The sequence below is a fragment of the Sebastes umbrosus genome, chromosome 1, assembly GCF_015220745.1.
Source record: "Sebastes umbrosus isolate fSebUmb1 chromosome 1, fSebUmb1.pri, whole genome shotgun sequence".
Classification (NCBI taxonomy): domain Eukaryota; kingdom Metazoa; phylum Chordata; class Actinopteri; order Perciformes; family Sebastidae; genus Sebastes; species Sebastes umbrosus.
The window spans coordinates 11,439,354-11,463,505 of record NC_051269.1 but is presented as its reverse complement, the minus strand read 5'-3'; the positions used below and the strand labels follow the sequence as shown (position 1 = coordinate 11,463,505).

Sequence of the window (24,152 nt, the reverse complement as noted above, 5' to 3'; positions counted from 1 at the left end):
CTTCCCAAACACATCGTCTTCGCTAAAACCTTACTATTTAAAACACTTCTGCATAAACAGTCTCACAGTTGCGCAGGCGCGCTACTCGTCCATATGAGTACTGTTAAGTGTTTTAAATAGTAAGGTTTTAGCGAAGATGAGGTATTTGGGAAGTAGTTTGCATACGACTGGATAAATGAGACTTGGATTATACTGCACAAATTGTGTGAGAGTTTGTAAACGGATGTTTGGATATAGTTTTGCTGTTGTTAACGCGGCCCCCATTTACCTCAATTTATCAAGACTTTTCTCCGTTTTTTTAATATTTGTTCACTGCGGAGGCATGCAAGAAAAACCAACTTTTCTTAATGAATTCAAGGTAACAGGGTGGGTAATTGATATACAAATGATAATTTTGGAGGTGAAGTATTCCTTTAAACCCGGGAGGTCCAGATCCCATTATTGTAAGATGTTCAGATATATGAAAGTAGCTGTTTTTACATGTGAGGACCCCGGCTCTCTTTGTGTTTGTGCTGAAGTGCATTATGCTAATACACCTCAGTCTGAAAGCCATGTGACTGACATCTGTGTTGGAATTAGTAGTCTCATTTCACCAGTTAGGGCTTCAACTAAAAAAGATATTTTCATTATCAATTAATTTGTCAATTACTTTTAGATTCAGTGATTCAGTGAGGAGCCCAAGGTGACGTCTGCAAATTGCTTTTTCTGTAGCAACGAACAGTCCAAAATATGTTCCATCTACAATGAGAAGAAACGGAGAAAAACAGAAAATCTTCACAACTGAGACGTTGCAGCCAGCAAGTGCTGGCATTTTATCAACAATCTACCGAAAATTAATCTGTAACAATTTTATTATTTATTAATAGTTTGAGTCATTTTTCAAGCAGAAGTGGCCGTTAACTCGTCCCAGCTTCTTCAGTGTGAGAATTTGCTGATTTTTTTCTGTTTTATTTAGAGCTGCCAAGATAAATCGATTTGTTGTCAACTATTAAATTAATCACCAATTATTTTAATAATCGATTAATCGGTTTGAGTAATTATTTAAGAAAAGAAATGTCCAAATTCTCTGATTCCAGCTTCTTAAATGTGAATATTTTCTGGTTTCTTTACTCCTCTGTGACAGTAAACTGAATATCTTTGAGTTGTGGACAAAACAAGACATTTCAGGACGTCATCTTGGGCTTTGGGAAACACCGGTCGACATTTTTCACCATTTTCAGACATTTTATAGACCAAACAACTAATTGATTAATCGAGAAAATAATCGACAATGAAAATAATCGTTAGTTGCAGCCTTAGTTTTGTATTACTGAATTTAATATTTTGGTGGTTTTGGTTGGTACGATAAAAGAAGATGTTTAAAGACGTAAGCTTTGGCTCTGCGAAAATCTGATTATTTTCTGACATTTTATAGACGAAGCAACTTATCGATTAATTGGGAAATTAATTACCAATTAATGGATAATGTAAGGTTTGTTGCAGCGCCATCAATTATCAAAATTGTTGATAATGCACATAATTGTCTGTCGTTGACTCTTTGTTTCAGCACTGTTATAAGCTTTGTGTCGGTGTGTTTTGTTTCCCAGGTCTGATGGGCATACCGTCGGATTCCTCCCAGCAGACCCACACCTCCTGCTCCTATCAGCACTCCCCCAGTGGCACCATTAGCACTCAGAACAGCCTGTCAAACAACCAACCCAACAGCCACCCCAACAGCCACTCCGCCAACAGTGGCCAGGTGCCCCTGTCCCATCCGGCCCAGGCCCACCCCGGCCACGGATCGCCCCACGCACAGCACCTCCCGCAGCAGCACGGCGGCCCCCACAACCAACACAACCAACACAGCCAACACGCCCAGCACAGCCAACACAGTCAGCTCCCACAGCACCCCCAGCACGCTGCGCACTCCCAGCACGGGCAGCACCCATCGCAGCACCCGTCCCACGGCCAGCACCCACAGCAACACACGCCGCACCCCGCCCAACACGCGCAGCACAGCCAGCACCCTTCTCAACACGGACAGCAGCATCCGAGCCTCTCCCACCAGCCCCATCCTACCCAGCAACAGATGGCCTGCAACACAGGTAAGACCCTTCTGTCTGTCATCGTCTTTCGCCGCGTTTCGCAGTCCTCATCATGTTCATCACACAGACACACGTCAACAAACGACGACAGCTGGATACGGCTTTGCATCATCGTCATTTAGAAATTGTTATGTGCTCTGGAAATGTAAAGGTGCTAAACAGTAAATCATCATCTGATTTATTATCTGTGCTGTTTGTGAGAACAAAGCAATGCTGCATCCAGCGACTCCAGCAGCTCTTACAGAGTCGACTGGCTCCTCCTAGTGGCCGCTGCGCAGAGCTGAACTGTTAAAAAGCCTGATAATCTGTTTTATTTGGTGCTACAACTGCCTGCACAGCTATAAAAAATGTGACTACAATGAAAATGCATCATCTGGCCTTATTACCTAACCCAACAGTATATAACAATTACAGCAGCAATTATTGTGCAGTTGTCCGTAAAATGATGCAATTAGGACTAAATCTGTATTTATCCCAGGAGTGAACCAAAATCACATGTATCCTTCAAGTCTCTTATCGTGTAATGTTACAGGTAGTGTGATGTGTGTGTGTGTTTCAGGTTTACTGTCTGACTGGTACCCAAATCTGGATGCACTGAAAGAAAGCTGTCGTATTGCTAGCAGCTATAACTGGGCTGATGTCGACCTTTCACCTTTCCAAGGTGCGGTTTGGACACTACAAATAGACCTTACTGCATTTTAGAAATATTAAACAAATAATAGTTATGTATTTAATTCATTTGTTAGACTTTTTTCTGAAGAAAGAGAACATTTAAAGGCAGGAGCTGATGGTACAGTACTGCCCCAGCTTTTGATTGAGTGCTGAAGTGTTGACACTGTGGAGTTGATTACGAGTTTAATTAAACTGAGCTCTTCAATTAAATAACACTGCCTTCAAGTTTAATTACCAAAACACCGAGCTCAGCAGGTCAGTTTATCCAATTACAGTCTAGGATTGCAAGGTAGGATGTTTTTTAAATATCACCCACTGAAGGTTACTGACATAATGAATATATATTGCATCCAAAGTTTCTCTTTGTGTTTGTAAATTAGTTTCTCATTTATACTAAATTTATATTCTTTGGACAGTCGGCTGGTGCAGTTTCATGCATTTCATTGTCACAAAGGCATTTTAGTGCAGACAGACACAGTCACATGGCTCTGATGGTAACTCTAATGTGTGTGCTAATGTGTGTTTTATGTCCGTAAGGATTGAGAGACAGCATGAGACAAGCGGAGTTGAACAACTGGTCCCTGGAACCCACCCAGATCGCCGACCTCTGCTCGTCCATCAACCAGTTTTTTGCCCGCACCGGCGTAATCCAGCCACAAGGGGCAGTGCAGTCTCCTGTTTGTCACGGCTCCATGCACCCCAGCAAACCCAGCCAGCACCTCAACGCAGGTTAAACACCCGCTCCTTAACTCCTACCGTCTCTTTTATAGCACGGTTTGATTGAATTTGTGTCACTGTGCTGAGCAGGTTTTGTTTTAAACTCAAGTGATATTTAAATCATATAGAGACAGCAGCTGATGGAAGGGGAATAATCTACATCATGTATCTTGAAAGACGTAGGCATTTAATCTGGTTTAGTTTCCTGGAAAAGATCATGTAATTGTACAGTATATAGAACTTCAAATGTCAGTATAGCTGTGAGGTCTTTCTGACTGTTTATCTGTAAGAAAGAAGAACTCTGTGAAAATGAATATAGAAGCCCATTGTCTGGTGATTTTATCTCAGTTCTCTCTATCTGAAATTGCAACAAGTCTTCAGTCTTTTTGCACATGATGAGCTCTGCTTGGCCTTTATGCCAGTGATTCCCAACATTTTTGGGTTGTGTGACAACTTAAAAAGAAACAATGTCTGCTTGCAACCCCTCGATACCGGCTGCACATATCTACCAGTTGAGACCAGATCAGATTTATTTGCATCTTTTTTTAGAGGTCTGAAGATATCAGATGATTCAGTAATTCACAGGGAAAAATAAAAGATAAGAGGAATGTCGGAAGAATTAAACACAATTTTGCTTTTTTTTCTGCTCTCCAAACCTTGTGAGTTGACACACAAACTCCAAAATGTTGAAGTTACAAAGATTATAGGGCTGCACAATTAATCAAAATTTTATCAAAATTGCAATATGACCTACTGCAATGTTCAGACCGTAGAAGGCGCAATATTTGTTCATTTTAAAATAATTATTGTCGTGCTACAGAAATGTCCTGGCCTACACATCATATTCTACACACTAAATAAAACATCTTTGTTTGCTACAAATCCTCACAAAAATCACACCATAATCAGTTTAATATGTTTTTCAGTGAAAATAAGAATAATGATGTAGAAATGATCATTCCCTCTAATATCACAAATAACATCGCAATTACAATATCAGTCAAAATAATCCCAATTAGATATTTTTTTTTAAATCGTTCAGTCCTAAAAGATGACCTGCTGTTTTAGGAGAGCCACAGGTAATATACTGCTGAAAGCAGTTCAAACATTGATTTCAGCAGAGAGACGTGTAAATAATAGTAGTAATGGTAAATTCAGAATCCCCCTGTAAACTAGACTGCAAGGCCTCCCTCTAGAAACTAGTTTGGTTCAGATACTTGAATTCAAGAGGTGCATTGCCTGGTTTAAATGATTGCTGAAAATCAAGTGTGGTTTTGATCCTCTCTACAGGAAATCTCTACATGGACACCAGACAGAGCATGTCCATGATGGGGCCTCCAGGATATCCCCACATGTCCCCCATGAGCGGCGCAGGACCCACAATGACAGGTGACATGAAGCCGTAGAGAAAAACAGGATTCAGATCATTACTTTCAGCGCATTATGAAACCTTATATTAATGTTTAATTTAATAAAGGAATACTCCACCCACAAAATTACTATTTATATATCAATTATTCACCCAATGTTACCTTGAATTCTTGAAGAAAACTTTTTCAAGAATCATCAACACGGAAAATTCTTTATGAATTGAAGTAAATGAGAGCCGTGTTTAACGACAGCAAAACTGTATCAAAACATCCGTTTATAAACTCTCACACGACTCATGCAGTATAGTCCAAGTCTCATTTATCCAGCCGTATGCTCACTACTTCTCAAACACATGCATCTTCACTAAAACCTTACTATTTAAAAGTTCAGTGAGCTTTCATAGTTTGCTGTTGTTTAATGCCCCAATTTACTTAATTTCATCAAGACTTTTGTCTTTCAATCAAACATTAAGATATAAGTGGAAAAAAACTGTTCTTGTAACTTCATTTACAACATTTCTTGACCTTTTTTTTAATGCGTAGCTTTACAATGTCGTCATATGCTACTGCCAGTGGTGTAGTGGAGGGTATGCGCGGCTATACGCAGTATACCCACCTCTCTCTTTCTGGCGGTTTACAGTATACACACCTATAAGCCAAAAAGCCATTGTATACCCACTTCCTTCTCATCTCTACCTTGTAGTTCACCCACCTTATCGACGACCATTACACCACTGTTTACTGCAGTACATTAAGAAAGACTTACTGGATTTAACATAATAGACATGACCACTGGCTATTTGTGTAACAATTTAGCCACAAATTCCCAGACTGACCGTACACGGTCCGGCCGTTTTGACCGAGTCTTGTTTGATTCTTCGTATACGTGGGGGCATGCGAGAAAAACAAGAATTCAAGGTAACACGCGGTGAGTAATTGATATACAAATGGTAATTTTGTGGATGAAGTATTCATTTAAACCCACTAAATCCATCTTTTTTTGCCTAAAGAAAATGTAACCGCTGGGTGGCTCTGACTCTCCCTGTTCCCTTCTCCAGGACACCATGCACAGATGAACCAGCAGCACATGATACCTACCAGAAACTTCCAGATGCATCGCATGCCAGCTGATGACATCCAGGATGACTTTGATTGGGACTCCATTGTCTAGCCGCTAGACCTCCTTTTTGCAAAACAAAAGGGAGCGAGGAGAGGAGGTGGAAGCCGGAGGAAGCCAGGCTGAGCTGAAAGGCCGCAAGATGAGGAGGAGGAGGAGGAGGAGGAGGAGGAGGAGGAGGCCACTGTGGGTGGGATGCAGAAGAACATTTGACAAAGCTTTGGAGAGAGACAGACTTCAGAGTCCTGACATTTTTACAAAAAGCAAAACATAACTAGAAAATGTTACTTTGAAGACAATCATATTTAGTGGGACATGTTAAAGTGATTGCTTATGTACTTGTCTAGAGACGAGTAGAACACATTCACGTCTAAACCACATGCTCCTCAGCTCCTCAGCCAGCCCTCTCTCTCCCCGTCCCTAGCCAGCAGCCTTCCAAAGCCCCGACCCCTCTCCCCCCCCCCCCCCGAACCCCCTGCTCCGTAACTGTTATGTGATTTGAGCGACGTGTTCAGCTTGTAATTCTTCTCGTGTTGACATTGGCCTCAGCTGCCTCTTGGATGAGTTTATCTCTCTTTTTTATTTTGTTTTTTTTGTTGTTTTTAAGAAACAAAAGGCCGTCTCTGTGAGTAATGTGATGGTGCTCGTTGGTCACTTTTGGGAGAAAAAAGTGGGCCCCACTGTGGCTGAATTGGTGGTAAAGTGAGGTTTACAATAACTTTGAACAGGGTGTTAAATGTTTAAGCAGGCTTGATATTAAACAAACCAAGAGAGAAAGTGAGAGAGAGAGATCACAGAACGTATCGTGATGTGTTTTCATAGCCAACCAATGTGATCAGGCTCGCTGCAAACAGACTAGTAATGGGAGTACAGCAACTTTTTCTTTTCTTAGTTCTCTGTCTCAAGCACTTCAAGAACGAGTGGATATGACGATGAGTGTGAGAGGAAGGTGAAAGCAGGGGATCAGTCAAACATTTCTTGTCTTTTTGAATTCATTCAACCCAAAGTAACTCGAGGTTTTTAGGTTCTCTGTGTGCATCATGTCGGTCAATAATTGCTTTACAATCAGAAGCTGTTATAATGTGGAATGCTAAACAAATTCACATCTAATGGTAAAGTGCATCAGTTTTAGGTGAGCAGCCTATTGATCATTAAACAAGCCACCGTCATTCAGATACAATGACGGTTATGTTCTCGATTAATCGATTAGTTTGGTCTATAAAATGTCAGAAAATGGTGATAAATGTCGGTCAGTGTTTCCCAAAGCCCAAGATGACGTCCTCAAATGTCTTGTTTTGTCCAAAACTCAAAGATCTTCAGTTTACTGTCATACAGGAGTAAAGAAACCAGAAAATATTCACATTTAAGAAGCTGGAATCAGAGAATTTTTACCTTTTTTCTTATAACTCAAACCGATTAATCGATTATCAAAATAGTAGATAATTTAATAGTTGACAACTAATCGATTAATGGTTGCAGCTCTATTATAGAGTCTGATATATTGGTAGGGCCAGCATTATCAGCTTATCAGCAATATATCTGCATTTGTCCGTTAATAAGTATCAATAAATCTCTGTCCAGAAATGTCAAAGATGTGTTTGAGATAATTCAGAAACTGTCAGAGAGCACTGACAAGTTAATTTTCAAACTGCTAATCGTCCCACCCATCATGGTCATTTTAGAGAAACTTAAATGTTAAAAAACAGATATCGGCGGCCGATAATATCACAATCTAATCTTTTTAAACTTTCAGATATGGGTATTGTTATTTGCCTCAACAATCCAGTGTTGGTTGGGCTTCAAGTTTGCAAGCAAGTTTTTTGTTTAAATGGAAAGGTCAGCGTGGTTTGGTTTTATTAAAGGTGTAGTCCAACATTTTGGGAGTTGAAAAGATTGAATGGTAAATATTAAGCTATACTGTAAACATCTGGCCTGGCTCTGACCGAAGGCCACAAAATCCACCTACGAGCTCCTGATTAACATGTTATATCTTATTTGTTTAAATCCGTACAAAAACAGAAGCATAAAAACAACAAATTGTGGTTTTACAGGGGAGTTACATTCCGGACTATTTCTTGACAGGTTACTGGAGATATAACGTGTTAACCAGTGAGCTTTAGAGGTGCTGGTAGGCTGACCAAAGAATATAAAAGAAGAACATTTTGGACTGAAAACGCTAATTCAATTTATAATATCTTATTTTTCAACACGGACCATTTCGGTAGAATACGACAATAGAATAGAAATAATTTTTGTTTTACTTTTGTACGGCACTTTTTAGGCGTCCGTTTTGGTCCAAAACGGCGGTAGCGTAGCTTTGCTGCTGGGCACTGATGTTGGAACAATCAATTGACCTTCACTTCTTAGCAATATACGACCTTTGGGCTGATTTTGTTCCTGTTGGACAGAGCCAGGTTAGCTGTTTCTCTGTGTCTCTCATAGAGTGGTGTTGATCTTCTCTTCTAACTCTACGCAACAAAGCGTATAAGTATATTTCCCAACATACCAAACTATTCCTTTAAACAATTTCACTTCAAATCGTATGCAAACCACGTTATAATAATTTAAACCAGTGACAGTAACCAGTAAAACGAGAACCTGTATGCAACTTTGAGAGTAATGGTTTCAAGCCGCACTGAAACATCGCTAGTAGACTAATAAAATGTATTACTATAAAAAAAATAGAAGGCTGTTAAAATGTCCTAAAGCTTTGATTAATGATCAATAGGATATGCATCAGATGTTGTTTCCATTTGAAGAGAAAAAAAGCTGAGTTTAACTGTACGTTTCTTTGATTTGTAAAATCAGTTACATCCTAAAGTGAGTTTTGGATGCTACACTCAGTGTTTATTGACGTTTCAATTAGGGAGATATGATATCTTAACTGCCCAATGTTTTGTTGTGATAGTTGGATAGCGTCAGATTTTGCTATTATACAATCATAACAGAATGAGAAATGTGACTCATACAATGTGTGTGTGTGTTGGTTGAACATATGGTGTGTGTGTGTGTGTGTGTGTGTGTGTGAGTGTGTGTGTTTTGGTTTTACTGTAATTTTAGGGCTATGATTGATTGCTGCAATCATCTCTATGATATATATGAGCACAAAAGCAGATGCACACAGTGATTAAAGACTAGATTTGAGACATGCTTTTTATTTTTGTTTTGTGGTGAAGGGTTTCCGAAGCACAGAACAGGGAGACGAGCGGTTCTGGAAACCTGAAACAAGTGGCTCCTCAATCAGACCGGTGCTGAACTTTAGAGACACTATGTTGAGAAAAGAAAAAAAAAGCCCTTTGCACACTCGTGTTGATCTTAACCGTTTTTAAGAAGCTAGTCGCTCACATGCTCATTCTTTCATTTATTTATTCATCAGTCACAGTCAATCTATCTGACCCCTAGAGGCAGTTACGAGGCGTTGTCCACAGTTGACAATGAATTTCTTCCTCTCTTCAATACTGCCAAACTGTGTGTGGTGCTTTGCATCTAAATCACTGTGTCCTTGTTTAAAGGAATAGTTCCACATTTTTGGGAAATGCCCTTATTTGCTTTCTTGCCAAGAGTTGGATGAGAAGATTGATACCACACATGTCTGTACGGTAAATATGAAGCTACAGCCGGGAGAGAGTTAGCATAAAGACTGGAAATGTGGAAAACAGCTGGCATGGCTCTAACAAAAGGCGACAAAATCTTCCTACAAGCCTCTAATCAACACGCTGGATCTTATTTGTTTATCCGTACAAAAACCTTAGTGTCAGGGTAATGTGTCTGACTCTTTCTTGGCCTTGATGGAGTCACTTCCTGGAGTTATAACGTGTTAATTACTGAGCTTTATTACACGGCTTTGTTAAATACTCAATTCTGATTGGTCAATCACGGCGTTCTACTGTCTGTTATTTCTTTATAGCAGACCGTTGCTATGCATAGCAGACCGTTGCTATGTATAACAGACTGTTGCTATGGCCTGAATCGCCCTGTCGGGGTTTATTTCACAACAATGACCTGCTCGCTGTACATTATCTCTTACATATACTGTAGATGCTTGGAGGTGGATTTTGTTACCGTTGGACAGAACCAAGCTAGCCGTTTCCCCCCGTTTCCAGTCTTTGTGCTAAACTAAGCTAAACGTCTACTGGCTGCAGCTTAAGGCTGCAACTAATGATTATTTTCATTATTGATTAATCTGTCGATTATTTTCTCGGTTAGTTGTTTGGTCTATAAAATGACAGAAAATGGTAAAAAAAAATGTCGATCAGTGTTTCCCAAAGCCCGAGATGATGTCCTCAAATGTCTTGTTTTGTCCACAACTCAAAGCTATTCAGTTTACTGTCATAGGAGTAAAGAAACCAGAAAATATTCATATTGTTTTCTTAAATAATTACTCAAATCGATTATCAAAATAGTTGTCAACTATTAAACTAATCGATTAATCGTTGCAGCTACCACTCACATCTGTATGATAAATATGAGGCTACAACAAGAACTGTTTCTTGGCCGGGTGGAGTCACTTCCTTGAGGTACAACATGTTAATTACTGAGAGCTTTATAGGTGCTAGTCGGACAGAGTCCTGTTTCCAGTCTTTATGCTAAGCTAAGCTAACTGTCTACTGGCTGCAGCTTCATGTTTATTGTACCGACATATCAATCGTCATATCTGACTCCCTGTGAGACAGTGAGTAAGTGTATTATCCAGAAAGTCAAACTATTCCTTTCAGATAATTTGGCAACTATGGGCTCCAGTGGTCACCGTAGTTTTTATTTCATATTTGTACGACAATCATGGATTCTTTTTTTTTTTTTTATGATATTACATAAAGTCTTTGTTATTGTGAGAAACGGCACGTGCAAGTCTCACATGGTTGTTTTATTGGATATGATAGAACCAGATGTTCGAGTACATAGAAGGTTGTTTGAAACTAGAAGCAGCCCAGTTTTATACTGTTAAACTGTCCACAGCTGCACTGTGCAGATGAAGTCTGATACTGCCATTCATTTTTATATTTTCCTGCCAATCATACCTGTCCACTCCTGCTTTTCTTTCTGCTCTGTCTTTGTCTGTCTTTGTATATCAAACGTCCGCTTGTATGTGGAGGATTTCCTCACCTGTGGATCTCAATTATGAGTTTTTAAAAGTTTTGTTCGACTGCCAGAATTTCTTAATTAGTGCTCAGACCGAATAGTTAAGTGACCCAAAATCATGACTCTTTTTAGGTGAGTGTGGGCCAAAGGACTGCAACTGAAGACAGCAGTGAAAAAAAGAGCACCAGTGTGTGTTCCATTAGGACTCTAATGGACCTTCGATAGAGAGCGTCCCTGTGAGTCCTCGGTCTGTGTGAAGGTTAAGTGTGTTTCACTTCTTCCAGGTGAAGATGTTGAACTCACATGTTACTATTTGAGCACAGCAGCAGCCCACTAAAAGATTTGAGCAAACGGATGTGGCTAAAAGGGAAAAAAAAAGGTGAAGACAATGACTGGATCACAATCACAATTTTACATTACGTCTGTATGCGTGTGTGTGCGTGTGTGTGTGTGTATTTGTGTGTTTGCTTGTGTGAGTTTTTTCAAAAGACGAGTTAAGTTTTTAAAATACCGCTGGACATGTATCTGCCAGAGAGATTACTATTATTGGGGAAAAAAAGAATGAAAAGATAAAAAAAAAAAAAAAAAGCCTTGTTACGATATGGGAGAGAACTGCCAACAAGTACTGCTGATTGGGGCCTATTTTATTCAGTGCTGGTGTGTTGTTGTGCTTGTACATATATGTCTTTTCAATCATCCCTTTTTTCCTCTCGGGGGTGGGGTATCAAGGCCGGGGGTGGGTCTTATTCACGAAAGACAGGAGCGGAAAGAATAGAGTATTTTGTTATTGTCCAATCAGAGGGTGACAGTATGTATATATCTATATTGTATATATGTGATGAAAATGCGTTGGCTTTTTGTGTGACACTACCTTTTACCTGTACTATGGTTCTACATTCAGTGTTTCAGTGTTGATAATATATATTTGGTTTGTGTTTTATTTTTCTGTTTTGTTTTGATTTCGTCTTTGTCATTTCTTGTATTTTTTTTTTTTCTCCTATTTGTCCTTTTTTTGTTTATTGCACGGTTTATTACTTTTGTTGTCCAATGAGGTGACACAGCTACTCTTTGTATTCGTTTAGTGCTGTAAAATAACTCAAGTGTTATTAGAATTGTCGATACCACCGCCCACCCCGCCCCCTTCCCCCAATATGCATGAATGGCACTTAAAGAAATAAAATATGGTAACTTCACTGTGGAATAATGTGCTGTTTGAGCTTTGTTCCTGAAGATTTCACGGCAATGTTACGTCAGAAGGATGACGTTTCAGTCTCACAACATCAGCAGATGCGGCGGTTGTCCAAAACCAGAACGTGCAGGTGGCTTATCTTTCATTTCACTTCATTCTCTGAATATTGTCTGAATATTATCTTTTAAAAACAAACAAGGAAACCTCAAACAGTAACCCTCATTAAGGTGGATAAAAGATCGCTCCCCAGGTTAATAAGGGCTAGTACACTGCTCAACATATATGCTTATACAGCTTTATAAACATGCAGAAACTTATAAATATGTACATAAATAAATACATATTCAGGCATTTCTTAAGTAAGTAAAACCCCCCAAATTGTCTGGCTCCTTTTTCTTCTGATAAAACAATATCCAACCATGAAAGTAATCCAAGTTTTGGAGATAAAGTATGAGAGCTTTTCTAGCAAACAGAAAGCAGCTTTTGTTGTTATTGTTTTCAGACATGTAAGATACAGTCTTCATAGTAACAATGATAGTCATCATTTAGAGGTAGAACAGTTGGTAAGCAGCTAATATTATTATCTGTAATATTAGATGTAACCATGGCTACCACTTTCAAAAACATAGAAAAATCTTAACATCCCCAAAACAGATGTTATTAACCTCCCAACATTGAAGTTGTGGGAGATGCCAACAACTTCATTTCTGGAGTAAAGTTTAATATTATTTCAAGCTTTATTCCAGTTAATATGAGTGATAAAAGATAGTAAATCCTTTCTTTAAACTGTACCAAATGTAAACTGTACAATTTATAAATATTTTATTTGTTTGAGATTGGGTAAATACTTAAATATACAAAATAGTAAAGACCTTAATTGTAAACAGAGAAACAAAAATGAACATTAAAAATCAAAGCTATTTTTAAATCAGACAGTGGTAATACTTCTTTAAGCAATATGCATCCTTATGTAATGTTTAGAAACAGTCAGTATACAGTGTGTAACTTCATATATGTGTTTTTATAGGCAACTATTTTAGGTGATTTATTCAAACAGTTGGAGCTTTGATCGAGGAGGATCGGGAACAGCTGGTGCAGTCTGGTAGAATAAGTCCATGTGATCATATCTCACAGTGGGTTTCTCTTTCTACCCACCAGCCCTCAATGCACCCTCCCAATACGTCCATATGGTGTGTCACTTCACAACGTGTGTCCATGCTGTGACATTTTACACGTGTGCTTCGCCCCCGTAGGATATTCCTTCACAGTGGGGGCGACGGTCTGACGGCTGTGTTGGAGTTACTGACTCTAATGAAAGGACTCTGACAAGACGGACATCATGCTCAAAGCTTCCTCTCTGTTACTGCTGACCCTGCTGCTAAATGTCCAGCTATGCTCAGCACCACCGATACGTAAGCCATGCATTTCCTCTAAACTCTTTTGACATGATAGAAAACCTCAAGTGTTTTATGGAGCCAAACCCAAATGTGAAAGGCACAATTTTGTTAAATGTACAAAGAGTGCATTTTCCTAAATTCTGCCTTCCCCGGGACAGTTGGGACACCTCGTTTTGGGCTAAAAACATATAATTTGTCTACATTTTAACACCTTATATTTAAAATATAGAGATTTTTATATATTGTGTTCTTAAAATGATGTGATATCAGGCTTTAGAAATGCAAAATACTGTTCAATAATATCATAATGTTACATATTATTGCAGTCTGAGTAAAGCCAACTTATCAATTGAACTCATATATTTTCTCAGTTGTAACTATTACAACTACTTGAACAGATTGCTTGAGTTACATTTCATGAATATGTGTTGATTTATATATTACATGAATGTCAGAATACACTGAATGTACAAACTTGATTCAGAAATATGTTACAGAAGTACGTACATATGTTGTTTAATGAGGTAAACCTGTGTTTGGTGTTATATAATAGGTAGACTATGAGTCAACAAAATCAGGGAAAGGCAAATGTTGCTTTAGGTATTTTCTAGCTATGAGTAATAAAAAAAATATTCATTCAGGAAAATGACCTCTGTGACCCCAATAAATCAAGAATAAAACACCCGTGCCTGACTGCAAACTCAAAATACTTTCATTGCCTGTTCAATGACACACCTGCTACCCTGTGAGACATTTGACCTAAACTTGGATCACACCCTCGACGGCTATAGTGTTCTATAGGGTTCACTTACAGCTACGCTTGTGCTTAACCTCAGACCCTTTCAGATCACAATTACTTTTTAAATCCAAACTACTACTGCATGGTATCAAACTGAGCTCAGTGGATTGTCATGTTTGGGCCTTTTAAGCAAAACAAAAGCTTTAATGAGTAACTTTATTTCATATTACTGAAAGATTTTAGGAATGATAAAATAATATAAAAAGCTAAGTAAAAAAATATCTATAAATTAACCCTTTCAACTAAACTACATGACATCAAATTCCCAATTTTATTGTTGAAGTGTATTTTAGATAAATGAGGGGCCATCTTAAGTCAAGTTCACACTACACGACTCTCAAAGTTGTCAGATCGCAGTATTGTTTACACTTCACAACTTGCTATCTTGTAATCATAAGACTTTAAGTGGTTGTGGTTTTCACACTACATGACTGACCGGAGACAGGAGGTCACACACTACAACATCTCTCACCGGGAGGAATCCCCGATGAGGTCTAATAACTATGTTTTGTCACAAAAACATGCAAGAAATACACAGTAATGACGTGATACCATACGCAAGACACATGCTGATGTTGTTGTTGTTGGCACCTGTGTTCACAAATTAGCCTGTTTTCACAGGTTCCCACACTCTTTTTTTTGCTATTTATTCCTCAATGTGCAACAACAACTTTGCTCTGTGTTGACACATGCAACACACACAGGTTTCCCCTCAACCCGTGTCTTGGGCTCTCATTGGCTGTAGCTCGTGGCCAGAGTCCCCAGCAGGCCAGATATTTAGCATGCTAGATATCTGAAATGTGTCTGCGAGGCATCGGCGAGCCTCTTGGCTCTCGTCTTTGAACAGTTCACTCATGACGCTGGAGCGCCGATGTGCAAGCGGCGAGCCAACGCCAATTTGCCTCTGATCTGGGGCTGTTGTCGGAGAGCTGAAAATCAGGGCTAAAGTCATGTAGTGTGAACTAAGCATCAGAGAACATACCAAATGACAATACTGTTGACAGTACCAGCTCAAGTTGTTGCTGAGTCTCTAATTTCTCTTGCAGCTGCCAAAGGTGTTCAGTGTTCTGGACCAGGACCAGAGGAACTTGCACCAGTAACTGAAGACCACATAGAGGAAAAAGAACCAGTTCAGGAGAAACTCATTCCAGTTGTTGCAGATGAAGCAGCTCCATCTCCGAAGGAATCACCTGCTGAAGAAGACATTCCAGTTATTGCAAAAGAACCAGAACCAAGTTTCCTCGAAGATCAGGTCCATGATGAAGCTGATGAAGCACAGGATCCAGCCCCTCAGGAGCCTTTGGCTGCAGCTCCACAAGAATCTACAGAGGAGGAACCTGTCCCTGAGGAAGCTGCCTTTGCAGAGGTATCTCCAGATGAAACCACTGAAGAAGCTGCCCCAGCTGTTGCTATAGACAGTGAACAGCATGACTCGGACCTGGTCATTCCTTTAGATGCTTCAGAGGATGAAGCTTTAGAGGAAAATACAGAAGAAGAAACTGCTGCTGCTGTAGAGAGTGAACTGCCTGACCCGGTCCTGGTCATTGCTTTAGATGCTTCAGAGGATGAAGCTCCAGAGGCAAATGCAGAAGAAGAAACTGTTGTTGCTGTAGAGAGTGAACAGCATGACTCAATCCTGGTCATTCCTTTAGATGCTTCAGAGGATGAAGCTCCAGAGGCAAATGCAGAAGAAGAAACTGTTGTTGCTGTAGAGAGTGAACAGCATGACTCAATCCTGGTCATTCCTTTAGATGCCTCAGAGGATGAAGCTCCAGAGGCAAATGCAGAAGAAGAAACTGCTGTTGCTGTAGAGAGTGAACAGCATGACCCGATCCTGGTCATTGCTTTAGATGTTTCAGAGGGTGAAGCTCCAGAGGCAAATGCAGAAGAAGAAACTGTTGTTGCTGTAGAGAGTGAACAGCATGACCCGATCCTGGTCATTCCTTTAGATGCCTCAGAGGATGAAGCTCCAGAGGCAAATGCAGAAGAAGAAACTGCTGTTGCTGTAGAGAGTGAACAGCATGACCCGATCCTGGTCATTGCTTTAGATGTTTCAGAGGATGAAGCTCCAGAGGAAAATGCAGAAGAAGAAACTGCTGCTGCTGTAGAGAGTGAACAGCATGACCCGATCCTGGTCATTCCTTTAGATGCTTCAGAGGATGAAGCTCCAGAGGAAAATGCAGAAGAAGAAACTGCTGTTGCTGAGAGCGATGTAGAAAACACATCACCAGAACAGCAGGATCTGGAAGATCCAGTCCCAGCTGCATCAATCCCCATTATTCCTGTCGGGGCTTCAGAAAATGAAGCTTCAAAGGGAAATGCAGCAGAAGAAGCTGCTCCAAAAGAACTTTTACTTACATGTACTTGTAAAATCCCTGGTGGCAGTACTAAGGCAGGACTTGCTGCTCCTCCTCTGACACCAGAAGAAGAGAAATTTGTTGTACTCGTCCCTGCAGAACTTGAGACAGAGGAGGCAGGTCAAGGGGAATCTGCTGTTATTGTTCCTGTAGAACCTGCTGAACCGGAGTCGGATCAAGAGGAACAAGAGGAAACAATCTCTATCATTTTTGCAGAAACAAAAGAGGAAGCTCCAGAGGAAGATGCAAGAGAGGAAGAAGTTGCCCCGGTAGTCCTGGAAGAAAATGCTGAAGTGGAAGAAGAAGAATCTGTTGCCGTCTTTCCTGTAGAGCTTGAGAACGAAGAGGAAGGTCAAGTGGAACCAGCTGCAGAACAAACGGCACCACAAGAGTCAGCCCCAGACGATCCTGCTGTCATTGTTCCTTTGGATCATGCTGAAAAGGAAGAACAAGTTATAGAAGAATCAATCCCAATAGTTTCCCCAGAAGCACCAGAAGAAGAAGAAGCTCCAGAGGAAGCTGTTGGGGTGCCCGTCCTAATAGTCCCAGAAGAAAATGCAGAAGAGGACCCTGTTACAAATGAAGAGCCTCTTCCTGGTGCACCAGAAGATCAAGAATCAGTTGTCCTTGACACAGAAGAGGAAGGTCAAGTGGAACAGGCTGCAGGGGAAACCCTGGAAACACCTGCTGTCATTGTTCTTGTGGAACCCACTTGTGAGGAACCAGCTCCAGAAGACCCAATCCTCATCATCCCCATGGAAGATCTAGAAGAGGGTGCTCAAGAAGAAGAAGTTCAATCAGATCCTCTCCCAAAGGAAACAGCACTGGAAGAGGACACAGTAGGTGACAGCGATGCAGAGATACTTGTCACATCCGTCAGTGAGACCCCATCTGAGAATGACACTATAGAGGGAGCACAGGATCCAGGTCAGGAAGTCCCAGTTGCTGCAACAGAGATCTTAATTGAAGCCCCAGCTGAACATCCTGCCCCAGCTGTCCCTGAAGCACGAATCGTTCCTGCTCCTCATGGCACCAGCATGAAGACACGCGGTGGAGATTTGAAAGCTGCTGCTATATTGATAGAAGATGAACCTGTAGGTAAGAATCCAGCACTGAGCTATTTGCAAAACGATGATGTGAACATGTGGTTTTGTTAAAAAATTCCAGGATGTAATTATTAACAATTACAGTGAAATAAAAAATAAATATGTGTGAAAAGCCTCAACTAATCCCCTGGGGCACAACCAGTGTTGTGAGCACATGGACATTTCTGCTCACGGTGAGAAAAGTTTAATATCACACCCGATTTGACTGTTATCAGGCCATTAAATGGGTGTTATCAGTCGCTATAAGCACCATAGATATGGGTCATTAGGGGCCTACTACGTCTACTACGTTGTGAAAAGTGAAAGTGAAACTTAAAGCAACACGTTCTAACATGTAAAACTGAATGAAACATCAAGTTTTTAACACAAACAAAAAGGCTTCTTTAGGATTAGGCAACAAAACTACAACTTCTTTAAGTTTAGATAATAAAACTACACCTTCTTTAAGTTTAGATAATAAAACTACAACTTCTTTAGGTTTAGATAATAAAACTACACCTTCTTTAGGTTTAGATAATAAAACTACACCTTCTTTAGGTTTAGGCAACAAAACTACAACTTCTTTAGGATTAGCTAAGAAAACAGGTTAAGGCAAAAAAAAATACAACTTCTTTAGGTTTAGGCAACAAAACTACAACTTCTTTAGGTTTAGGCAACAAAACTACAACTTTTTTAGGTTTATGCAACAAAACTACAACTTCTTTAGGTTTAGGCAACAAAACTACAATTTCTATAGGTTTAGGCAAAAAAAAAAAGCACTTAGTTAAGTTTAGGGGAAAACATTGTGTTTTGAATTAAAATAAGTACGAAAACAAAGACAACTACACGTTGTTGGTTTCACACGGGATGCAAACTCCGGTCTCCTGGTTGAAATCCCTGTGTTTTGTGTTTTGTCCATCGTTCCCAATCTCCACCCCATATGGAGTTTCAAACTGTCTATACTACAGCGCCTGACTTCCGCTTCAGCTCCTGTCATAATTACTACAGTCGCTGGAGGTTGCTGTCATCTTCTTTTATATCTTCTTTCTGTGATCTACCATGTGAATAGATGATAAAACCTACTAGTAGGTGTGGTAGGCCCCTAATGACCCACATCTATGGGGCTTATAGTGACTGATAACTCCTATTTAATAGCCTGAAAACATTCTAATCGGCAGAATATTGAGTGTTGATATCAATAATGACAGTTTTGGTCTCCCAGCTCAGGTGAAAAGGGGGGCAGTGCTCGGTGCAGCATTCTTCACGCTGCTGTCTCTTTTCATTATCGGGATTGTTGGGATGTTTGTATTAAAGAAATTGCGCTGAATGCAAGTGAGTACAACAATGGCAACGAATTGAATTAGCTTGAATCCATAACTAATAACTATTAAACGGCTTTGTATTCACTTCTTACAGCAAAGTCAAAAACACTGCACTCACAATTATTCCTCTTGTTTTAGGACACTGGAGTAAAGGCTGAATTGACAAATGGAATCGCAGTTTGTTATGTGGAGCAACTGAAGCACTGAGCTGAACAAGTTTCTCTGCGTTGGATCTTTGCTTAAGAAAGTTTCCAGTTCCTCCAAGGTTTGGACAGCCAGAAAGACACTATAAGAAAGGAAACCAGTGGTCGAAAGAGGTATTAAGATTTTCTGTTTCAGTTAAAGAAGTAATACAAAAATACTCTACTAGTAAAAATCCTATTTATACTTTACTTAAGTAGAAATATGACAGTATCATCAGCATAAAATAGCCTACTTAAAGGTAATAGTATTCATTAGATAGCAGAATGGCCCCTGATGCATTAATGTGTAAGCATAATTTTCCTGTTGGGTGAGGGGGAGCTAATTTTACCTACTTTATATACTTTTAGGTAGATTAAAGGCATCCTGTGGAGTTTTCTTGTAAACAAAACTTTTGTTATCATTCAGTGTGTCTCACCAAAATGCATTGTGTGTTCCCTGGAGGTCTAATATTTTATGAATATTTTCAATCTTTCATTGTTTAAATGCTAGCAGTTATCTTCATTACTGCCTTGCTGGTACTTCTCTACTCTTCTCTGCATCTTATTACCACTTACTGTTGAATAGCCAGAAAATAGCGACAGGAATGTGCATCATGTTGTTTGTGTTCTCGTGCACAAACTCAATACAAACAAAGCAGGGACCCACTTGTAAAAACATTGCTCCATAGCGCTACCAGTGGCCAAAAGCTCCCCAGGTTAACATTAATCTATGTAAATGCATCATATTTTATAGGCTGATCAGAGGTTTTGTATATAAAACTGTGACTACAGTACTAATGTCAAATAAATGCAGGGGAGTAAAACAAACAGCACTATCCTCAAGTATTTGTAGCATAATAGAACAGCCCAGTCGCAAGGAAAAAAGGTTGGCATTGTACGTTTCTGCAAACCACGGATACACTGAATGTCAGCGTTTTTGCATTCGGTCAGGGCAAATGACTTAGTATATCAAGCGACCGTTATTGAAAGTTACGTGGAATAATAACGAGTATAACAAGCGAGAAAGTACACTACGGGCAGCTGGGAGGGGTGGTGGACGGGTAAAACAAACACAGGACTTGGAGACCGCCGTTCATGTCCAAAAGTAAATGCTGACTTTACGCTAGAAAGTCCGCTAAGGGCGTTGAAATGGTTGTTACATTATGTTGCTACGTTATTATTTTAACACAAACCATGATGTTTTTTTAACCGTAACCAAGTAGTTCCGTTGTCTAAACCTAACTAATCGTTTAACAATGTTAACCGCATGGCATTGTGTGTTTCTGCAAGCGTGTTACGAGGCTGATATGAAACGTATTTATGAAAAGTATTTTTGGTTCAGAAACATAGATGTAACGTATCCCGTAGTTTGCAGAAACGTACAATGCCAACATTTTTTTCTGGCGACTGGGTTGAATAGAAATACTCAAGTGAAGTATAAGTACCTTCTACATGATCTTAAAACTGTGTCTTCAGCTAATGTAAACTGTTGAATGGCTGTTATAAGTAGAGTAGTAGCTACTTGGGACATGATAACATGTAGTGTGTAAGCATTTGTGAATGTTCTGATTCATCTGAATGATCATGTTTTGATTTTGAAATTCATAGATGATGAAAACTTTGATGCACCTATAACTTTACTTGTTGAGCTTTTTTTTTTTTTTATAGTGGATCATTAAGGATAAGGTCAGTGTGGGTATAGTGATTATTTTATTTATTGTGGTTGTTCAATCACATACTGTCTAGCCTTTAATCACAAAGGTACAATATGTACATTTCGACTGGCCCCATGGGTCACAAATACAGTTCATCACATGCATGAAAAAGCACACGTCCTATATGTGTCAAGAGCCATGTAGGCCTATCACTTTCCGTGTTCTGTCCTGCAGCATGAGACGGAGAGCTCCCCTATCAATCACACTTTGGCATGCTGCAGTACCAGCTATATGTCCACGGCTCATCCTGCACTGTAAATATTTTTAGGATGGTGAGGGGAACATGGTGTTCCAAGTGAAAGCTGTGTCCTGTATTAAAACTGCACCCAAGTACAGTAAACATGTCCCACTGTAATTGTTGCACTTGTTGTAAAGAGCCTGTATGAAATAAATATAGATTTACAAAACCTGGGAGTAAAGACTCAAACAGAATAATGTTTATAATGTTTACTATGGCCTTTACTTATTTATTTATTCATATATACAACATCACAACCAGACAAAGCAGTCATAAACAATGACAAATATCATTTAAGATATCAGCAAGTAAAACATTATATAAGAAGGACATTTTATATTTCACATCCAGTATATTTAGGATGTGTGGTACTAGATATTGACATTTTGTAACCAAGAATAGCCCTGTATATTTTAGAAAGGCTGACAGCTTCTTAGATGTTTGCCTACATGCGTCATTCTCTGTTAAAATCTAGATTAAAGGCCTTTGTCGTGAATGCCAGATCATCTCTTTGATTCTGTAGCACCCAAAAACCTAATTTATGTAGTAGTTTTTAATATTTATGTGAAATTTGATGTGCCTGTGATGCTCATGGTCTCTTTTTCATCATGTCCATAAACTGATACATACATAAGAAATCAAGTGTATCCACATTAATTCAGTCAGTTCTTTTTGTAATGATTATATCTCTCAGTGGTGCTGAATAAATGAGGACTTTTTCAATATTTATTTGTATGTATTAAAAATGTATTAAAGGTTTATCTGAAGCTAATACGAGGCCTCTACCATCAGAGTTAGTCAAATCAAGTGGATATCTTCCAAAGTTACAGCCTTTTTATATCCCTCTACTGCAGACCAGCAAGGAAACACAGAGGGATGTGCTTTCAATGTGAAATCCACAGCCATTGTTTTGTGCAAAACTATATTCCAAAGTTTACCTGAAGCTAATATGAAGCATGAGCAATCTGAATTAGACAGATCAAATGGATATCTTCCCCAAAGTTACAGTCTTTTAAGGGAATAAAACTCCCTCTTTCTGTTTCATTGGACAGTGTTTCTAAGTGCTTAAACTAAGACTTTAATTTAAAGTTTAACGTCCTCAATGGGGCATTTGTGTTACAGCACAGTAAAAAATAAACATAAAAAAGACACACTCAAAACACAAAACAACAGAGACAACAACAAAAGTCCATAATCACGGTCTATTGATAGATAAAACATATTTTGCACATCCTTATGCATTGCACGCCCCCCAGTCTGTGAGTTAACCTCTTGACCCTATGTTGCACATCACCCTACCACAGCTTGTTAAAATGGGTTATTGCTTGTTATGTTAGGCTATTGCCATGGGAATGAATGTTTTTTTAATTCAGTTGGTTCTGATCTTTGGATATATATCTGCAACTAGAAGGGAGTGTCTGAAAGTGAAACTGCTGGTCTGCAGTAGAGGAATAGTAAAAAGAGGGAGGTGGAGAGGAGGTTGTGTTGCTCTGGCTCTATCTATTTGAGGTGGAGAGGAAGTTGTGTTGCTCTGGCTCTATCTGTTTGATGTGGAGAGGAGGTTGTGTTGCTCTGGCTCTATCTGTTTGGCGTGGAGAGGAGGTCGTGTTGCTCTGGCTCTATCTGTTTGATGTGGAGAGGAGGTTGTGTTGCTCTGGCTCTATCTGTTTGGCGTGGAGAGGAGGTCGTGTTGCTCTGGCTCTATCTATTTGATGTGGAGAGGAGGTTGTGTTGCTCTGGCTCTATCTGTTTGATGTGGAGAGGAGGTCGTGTTGCTCTGGCTCTATCTATTTGATGTGGAGAGGAGGTTGTGTTGCTCTGGCTCTATCTGTTTGATGTGGAGAGGAGGTTGTGTTGCTCTGGCTCTATCTGTTTGGCGTGGAGAGGAGGTCGTGTTGCTCTGGCTCTATCTATTTGATGTGGAGAGGAGGTTGTGTTGCTCTGGCTCTATCTGTTTGATGTGGAGAGGAGGTCGTGTTGCTCTGGCTCTATCTACTTGGCGACGCCCAGAAAGCTGCTTGACATCCACCTGGATCCGCATTCTCACATATGATCACATATGTATTATTTTTTGTCATATGGATTGTCTATGTTGTATTTTCATTATGTTGCTACTCTGTACACACGACATCTATTGCACGTCTGTCCATCCTGGAAGAGGAATCCCTCCTCTGTTGCTCTTCCTGAGCTTTCTTCCATTTTTTCCTTTTTCTCCCTGTTAAAAGGTTTTTTATTTTGGGGTTGTTTTTCCTTCTCCGATGAGAGGGTCGCACTGTAAAGGACAGAGGGTGTCGTATCCTGTACAAATTGTAAAGCCCCCTGAGGCAAATTTGTGATTTGTGATTTTGGGCTATATAAATAAAATTGACTTAGTTTCAGATTAACTTTTGAATATAGTTTTGCACAAAATGAGGGCTGCTGTCCCCTACCATTAAGAATGGATCTTCTAACCACCAGTATGAACAGGAGGAATGATTAGATCATATAGGTACCTGACTGTTTTGAACCAGTCATGATGTGTTAAAGAACACTAGTAGTTGATGGACATCCTCATATGGGAGAAGAGGAGTTACAGCTGTCATTAAAGTAGGAGGGCCCGGGGCAGCTGTGAGCCTGATGGACATGGGAAGGTCATCAGGGTGAAGCAGGGGTGGAGGAATGTGGTGTTGCTTGAGCGGTAAGGGGGAAACTTGTGAAAAGGGGGTCATCTATCAGCACATTTAGTTGAGAGATGCTTTCAGCACTGAGGTTACAGACACTAAAGAAGCCGATGCTTCTAAGAGGTACGTGACAGGTCCGCAATGTGATTGTGTCTGATAATTACTGGGA

The 24,152-nt window shown here is 39.8% G+C and overlaps 2 protein-coding genes across 3 annotated transcripts in view; both read left to right on the top strand.

The window, feature by feature from the left end:
• The window catches only part of foxj3 (forkhead box J3), an 87,044-nt gene extending 79,773 nt beyond the window's left edge, over positions 1-7,271 (top strand). Inside the window, exons 8-12 of one of the 2 annotated variants that reach the window (XM_037774724.1) lie at positions 1,587-2,084; positions 2,644-2,745; positions 3,294-3,485; positions 4,764-4,862; positions 5,902-7,271. In XM_037774724.1, coding sequence (XP_037630652.1) covers positions 1,587-2,084; positions 2,644-2,745; positions 3,294-3,485; positions 4,764-4,862; positions 5,902-6,014 — 1,004 coding nt within the window. In that variant the 3' untranslated portion in view covers positions 6,015-7,271. The remainder of the gene's footprint in view (positions 1-1,586; positions 2,085-2,643; positions 2,746-3,293; positions 3,486-4,763; positions 4,863-5,901) is intronic. The other variant, XM_037774732.1, reaches the window with a different exon arrangement.
• An 8,024-nt stretch (positions 7,272-15,295) lies between these two features.
• Positions 15,296-21,499, top strand: LOC119484849 (retinitis pigmentosa 1-like 1 protein). Its single transcript, XM_037763987.1, has 4 exons — positions 15,296-15,344; positions 15,471-17,879; positions 19,089-19,198; positions 19,327-21,499. The coding sequence occupies exons 1-3, from the start codon at positions 15,296-15,298 to the stop codon at positions 19,190-19,192; spliced, it is 2,562 nt and encodes an 853-aa protein (XP_037619915.1). The 3' UTR covers positions 19,193-19,198; positions 19,327-21,499.
• The last annotated feature ends 2,653 nt before the right edge of the window (positions 21,500-24,152 follow it).